Source organism: Pollicipes pollicipes, unplaced genomic scaffold (genome assembly GCF_011947565.3).
Source record: "Pollicipes pollicipes isolate AB1234 unplaced genomic scaffold, Ppol_2.1 Scaffold_3447;HRSCAF=4054_pilon_pilon_pilon, whole genome shotgun sequence".
NCBI classification, from domain to species: domain Eukaryota; kingdom Metazoa; phylum Arthropoda; class Thecostraca; order Pollicipedomorpha; family Pollicipedidae; genus Pollicipes; species Pollicipes pollicipes.
In genome coordinates, this window is record NW_023596297.1 from 31,378,184 (window position 1) to 31,384,871 (window position 6,688).

The window sequence follows — 6,688 nt, forward strand, 5'->3', positions numbered from 1 at the left end:
TAAAATCAAAGATCCGATTGAATTTTCTCTCGTTGCCTTATCACTTGTGAGCCATATGCCCCATTCAGAGAGAGAGAGGGAGAGGGAAAGAGAGAGAGGGAAAGAGAAAGAGAGAGAGAGAGTGGCGGAGAGAGAGTGATAGCGAGAGAGAGAAAGAGAGAGGGAGAGAGAGTGATTGGGAAAGAGAGAGGGGAAGAGAGGAGAGAGAGAGTGATAGAGAGAAGGAGAGGGAGTGATAGAGAGAGTGAGGGAAAGAGAGAGAGAGAGGGGGAGAGCGATGGAGAGAGAGAAAGAGAGTGGTAGAGAGAAAGAAGGAGAGAGTGAGAGAGAGAGAGAGAGAGAGACGAGAGAGAGAGAGAGAGAGAGAGAGAGAGAGAGAGAGAGAGAGAGAGAGAGAGAGAGAGAGAGAGAGAGAGAGACAGAGAGAGACAGAGAGAGACAGAGACAGAGACAGAGACAGAGACAGAGACAGAGACAGAGACAGAGACAGAGACAGAGACAGAGACAGAGACAGAGACAGAGAGAGACAGAGAGAATCAGCTTGCGATATATATTCATATACATAATGATTGTATGGAAAATAGGTACATATAACTTACTAGGAAGTTTGCAGTCTGCACCTAGCAAATGCAGTGCGGCAAACAATACCCTTTTTGTAACCTATTACCATCCAGCTCTCTCAGATCCCAGCTCTAGGTTAGCACATACCACCTGCCGCCTACCACCCATACCCATGAGTTATATATCATGGAGTGTTGTCTTTATCCTATGCCATGTAATATCATTCGGTTGTTGTCTCAGATTGGCAACTATAGTTCAGGATGAACAACATTTATATTTTCTGTTGAAAAATTACGATAGCAAACTTAAAGCAATTTTGGAAAATCTGTTCAACTAATGTTGCATGCTATTTATTATGGCACTTTGAAATGGTGTGCTAACTTGTCTTGGGTGTGCTGTGCTTGCTAATGTTATCACTTTCATTTGAGCCATATGACTCACTGACAAGACATTGTTAGAAATGACTGGCCCACGATTCAGGACATGAAATTTAAGAAAAATGTGATCTGACTCATGATTCTAGTGGGTATTTTCCTAGTGAGTCCACTCAGCTCATGACCTACCCCAAAGCAATTGACTCAAGGGTCCACTCATGATTCAGCTCGAGTCGAATACAAGTCTGCTCCGATGATGTTGTTATCACTTTGTGTGATATCGAAGGGCTGATTGTCCTCTAATGCTCTTCGTGTTCTATGATGACATGGTTTTCGGCGAACTGTTTAGGTACTTATTTACTATTAAAGTTTCGTCAGTAAGTTTGCCTTTACCGTTTTCCCATCTCAACTCAACGCAAATTTGCGTGTACGATTATGCGTGAGAATCTTAACACATCAGCCCTTACTTTTGCTAACACGTTTGTCTGCTTCTTTTCCGTCAGTATTAGTTAGTATCATGCAAGTGCAACGTTTCTTGTCCGTCATCTGGACGTGTTTCCGACCTGTACTCTTAAACATTTTTGTGGTTCAAAAATTTGACGCATTGCATGCATCTCAGATAGGAAGGTAAAATGATAGCCGTATTGCAACGTTGCAGTCAGTCTGCATTTAGTAGTCTTTAAGATGTTGTAGTACAGCTTTTAAGGAGTTGTGCTGCTTGTTCGTGGCAGCGGCATGGCGGTACGATCAGTGGATATACATATATATATATATATATATATATATATATATATATATATATATATATATATATATATATATATATACATACATACATACATATATATATATATATATATATATATATATATATATATGTATATATATATATACATGCATATATATATATATATACATACATATATATATATATATATATTGTGTGTGTGTGTGTGTGTGTGTGTCCGTTGAATCATTACAACTTCCGGTCAGTTCGTTCGGCCTTGTTTGGCCTTAGGCCTTGCTAGAAATGGCTAAAGCAATTAAAGCAATTTTAATACTTCCTGTTCTTGTGAACCAAAGTGTTGCCTTATCTGCTTTTTACACCCCAGCGTCTACGATTTCGGAAAGCATCGAAGTGCGCATATAATCAGAGGGTGTTCCGATTTGTTTACCCACATGACGTGGGAGTCCCAGCTTTATTGAAGAAGCGTGTGTTATTAGACCAAAATGTGCTCGTAATGAAGCTATTGGGAGTAAGTATTTATCAGCGTTGAAGGAGAATTCATTGGCCTGGTTTATTGTACCCTAGTTGTAAATAAGCAACAGGAATACGGGTATCATCCTCAACAAAGGGCTTGCCAACAGCATGGTCTGGAAGTCTCAGGACACCTCATTCGAAGTGAATTACAATCATGCCTTGTTCCAGGTGATCAAGATGTTGATTCTGGTTATAGCACTCTTCCTCGTCTGCTGGGGACCGCGGCTCATCATGGAAATCGTCCTCAAGGTAAGCATTTGTCGACCAGCCTGGACAGCCTTGAAACGCTCTGGGAAGCGGTCGGTGGCTTCCGAGCTTTAAACCTGATGTATGCAAGGTCACAGCGAGGAATAACTTCTGCCAGGGATGTGCATTCGTTTAATTATCGTCCAAAATGCGTGCGTGTCAGTGTTGGCCGTTGTTGCGTGCGTTTTAAAGCCGTGTGTGTTCTATAACGATGGGAATCCTGCAGTGAGTTGCAAAAGATTGTCATGACCCGTGAAAAAGCAGCAACTAAACCGGGTTCGAAGATTGCATCCGGCTTGCGTGATGACAGCATGCTAACGTAGACTAGCAGTTCTGCCGAACTAGTTACACACAGGCGAATTGGTCTGCGTAACTAGTTTGTGGGCCAAACGACTTATTGTATGGTGGCTCACCGTTAGACGAGACAGCTGCCAGAGCCGTTGCAGGGATGGGCGCCACGCTGCCGGTTTGTTGTGTTTCGCGGGCGCCAGGCTACCGGTCTGATGTGTTCTGGCGGGCGCCAGGCCGCCGGTCCGTTGTGTCCTGGTGGGCGTCAGGCTGCCGGTCTGTTGTGTTCTGGCGGGCGTCAGACTGCCGGTCTATTGTGTTCTGGCGGGCACCAGGCTGCCGGTCTGTTGTGTTCTGGTCGGGCGCCAGACTGCCGGTCTGTTGTGTTCTGGTCGGGCGCCAGGCTGCCGGTCTGTTGTGTTCTGGCGGACGCCAGACTGCCGGTCCGTTGTGTTCTGGTCGGGCGCCAGGCTGCCGGTCTGTTGTGTTCTGGCGGGCGCCAGACTGCCGGTCTGTTGTGTTCTGGCGGGCGCCAGGCTGCCGGTCTGTTGTGTTCTGGCGGCGCCAGGCTGCCGGTTTGTTGTGTTCTGGTCGGGCACCAGGCTGCCGGTCCGTTGTGTTCCGGTGGGCGCCAGACTGCCGGTTTGTTATCTTCTGACAGGCACACGGCGTTCATCACTGAAACTGACGACGATAGTAACGCAATTTTCAAGTTATGCACAGATACCTCATTGCTGAAATCAGATATTAGGTTCCGATTGGAAATTGACTCATCCATGCCTGATCTGTACGTAAAGTGAAAATTTTCACGGAACATTTTTCTTAGGATATTCTGAACTATTTTAAAAAGTTTTCAAGTGCATCCGTAGTAAGATGTGTGATTATAAGGGTTGGAAGCACAGGCGTTTGGAAAGGTGGGTTATCCCAGCTCAGGCAGTTGCATTGCAACCAAAAATCTCAGAATCATCTCAAGCTAAGCAATTGCATGCAGTGCTACGTAAGGTTTGTGTGGTGTTTCTGATCAAATCACAGGTCGTCACCTGTTAACACCCGCACCGTTTGGAGTGCTGCCACCTATCGTGAAAACCGGCGAGAGAGGTTGCGGTCCCAATGGCCTGAATAAATGCCGGTCTTCATAACATCACAAAGGCTGGTCATCTACTCCTTTTCAATTTTTGCGCAATCTCTCTCCAAGCCAAAGTATGTCTTTTATTTGGCCTTGGACCGAGGCCAAGGGGAACGATTCGTCTTCCACGTATCCGGCCCGGCCGCCCGGAGCCCTCAAAAGGGCAGTCGCGGAGCTCTCCTGCCAGCCGCCGTCCCGTCCCGCTACCGCTGACGGCCGCTGACTGGGCTGATAACCATTCCTGGGTGCCGCGCGACAGTTACTGCGAATGGATTCATGATTCGTGATATCGGCCTCCCCGGGGCGTGCTGGCGCTGCCCTTGCGGCGCTGGTCGGGCATGCCACCGCAGCTGAGGCGACTATCGTCATGCAACTAACCGCAACTCTTGACGTCGGTTGCCATGGTCATCTGCATACTTTGCCGCCGTCCAAACAACGCCTCCGCTGCGATTATGAACGCCACGCTTTCTGGTAGGAAATTGATGACATCTACCAGTCCGTGACAGTGCCGGCTGTCAGCCCGTCGCAGTGACGGCCGTCCGTCAGTGACAGTGACAACCGTCAGACCGCAGCGGTGAAAACGTTTGGTCCTTTATAGTGGCGACATTAAGCCGGTGATAGTGCCGACCGTCATCCTGTGACAGTGACGTCTATCGGTCTGTGTAGTCAGCCTGTGACGGTGTCGAATGTCTGTCAGTGACAGTGTCGACTGTCAGCCCGTGACAGTGACGGCCGTCAGCCCACGACTGTGACAGCCGTCTGTCACAATGGTTGTTGTCACACATCGACAGAGGCGCTGCCAGCCTCTGACAATGACGGCTGTCAGCCCATGACAGCATCGCCTGTCAGCGCCAGTGACAGAACGTGCATGTGTCGGCAGGTGGGCCTAGCCGTGTTCTCGCCGGTCATCTACACGGTCCGCATCACGTTCTTCCTCATGCCGTTCATCCACGCCTGTATCAACCCATTCGTCTACTGCTTCATGTCGAGAAACTTCCAGCGTTCGATGCGTCGGCAGCTGGCCCGGCTGGGTGTGGTCTGCCCGCCGCGCACCACGAGAGACCACGAGCAGCCCCTGCGCAGCAGCTGCCCCACGGGCACCGAGTCCACACGGCACACATACTGCACCACCACTGAGTCTGTGCTCTAGGGACCGTCCCACGGACACCGGGTCTTTTCGAAGTGCGTCCTGCGCCATCCTCGAGTCTGTGCTCTGAGGACTGTCCCACGGACGTTGATGACGCTTCGGCACATGTACTCCGCAGGGTGCGCGCTGTGGGCCCGACGTACACAGTCTTCACAGCATACGAACTGCACCACCACCACCGAGTTTGTGCTCCGTGGATTTTCCCTGGGGGTTGAGAATACGAGCACTGGGAATCCTCCGTGTGCGTCACCACTGTACCTGCGTTCTGGGGAAGTCCCATAGACCTTGAGAGTCTTCAGTACACACATCCATCATCACAGGGTCTGTCCTCAACGTGCCGTCTTACGTGAACTACGTACACGAGTCCCCAAGGTGCACGAAAAAGGCACGCCACAGGTTCTGGCTTGATCATCCGCACTACGAGCTGTTGCCATGGCAACACCGTTGAGCTGTCTGGAACATCTCACACAATTCTAGTCCGAAGTCCGGGACGGGGGAGGTGACAACGCACTCAACATCGCACCAAAGCCAGCCGCTAGTCAAGCGCCAGTGACGCGCTCCTGCGGGGGACGCCATGTCGCTCGTCTGCCCCCCGGTGCTGGAGCCGGCAAACTTCGGTGTCATTTCCGCGGGAGCGGCGCGAAGAATGTTCCCCGGGCGCGACGGCGACGCCGTATTAGATCCCACGCAGACGGGTGAGAACCGAGTCCCCGCTGGCGTCCGGGAGCCGGTGTGTGAGCTCAGGAGGCGGGTGAAGCTGGGGCCGCTAGGTGGTGCCCGGCTGGTGTGAGTGGGTGTCGTGACATAAACTCAGGTGTTTGCCTGTTGATAGGAATTTTAACAGGCTGTCGATGTTCGTTACTGTTTAGGACGTGCTAGAAACTACTGATGGCACGAAGTTGTGCGGCGAACACGTTGTGAAGCGATGAAGAGTGGCTGATCAGTGTAGTACTATGTCCCAGAGCGGGAGGATGTAACTGGTCCGTAAACGTTTCTACGATGCGATGGCATAACTGTACTCCACTTCTTAAACTGTCCGGAGTATCCTGACCGTGCCAAGTTGAGTTTTAAGGGACATTTTGTTGCATGAATCGTTCGCCCGATTGGTACTGGGAACAGTCCTCGCCAAGTGTATGCTATTGCGTGGGCACCGACCCGCCTCGCAGGTGGTCCCAGCTGTGGAATATTTTGTTACAGTCTGTCATGTACTGTTGGATTTCGTTGCGTCCCATGCAAGGCCACGATGAAACCGCCCGGTGGTAACGTTTTCCCGTCATTGTTGAGGATATGCGACCCTCAGGTACCCATCAGACCCATTCGCTGCTGGACCTCGAGCCCAAAGTATTTGCCAATCGTGCCACAACACCGGCTTTCTAACCACTAAACCACCGGGCGGCAAGTTTTAACTTGGTGGTCGAGTGAAGTGCCGTCTCCGACCGAGCACAGCATGGCATATATCAGGGCGACCATCTGCATGCAGATGGTTACAGGTCGGCTTGCCTTTTGACCGCGTCCAAATCCGTTCGTCCGGCTTGGTGGTCGCCATGATATCAACTGAGCGTGCGGCTTCCTGCCTGACGTATTCTTCACTGATTTCTAGCTTGTGGAAATGCGAGACGCGACCATTGTGCTAGACATTACCATTGTCGCACTTATCACAACATCGTCATTGCCGTTGTCCGTGG

General features: G+C 50.3%; 1 protein-coding gene across 1 annotated transcript in view; it reads left to right on the forward strand.

Moving 5' to 3' along the window:
- LOC119092699 (cholecystokinin receptor type A) overlaps nt 1–5,235 on the forward strand; it is a 28,193-nt gene extending 22,958 nt beyond the window's left edge. The window contains exons 4-5 of the mRNA XM_037215669.1: nt 2,365–2,445; nt 4,737–5,235. Of these exons, the coding sequence (XP_037071564.1) occupies nt 2,365–2,445; nt 4,737–5,006 (351 nt within the window). The 3' untranslated portion in view covers nt 5,007–5,235. The remainder of the gene's footprint in view (nt 1–2,364; nt 2,446–4,736) is intronic.
- The last annotated feature ends 1,453 nt before the right edge of the window (nt 5,236–6,688 follow it).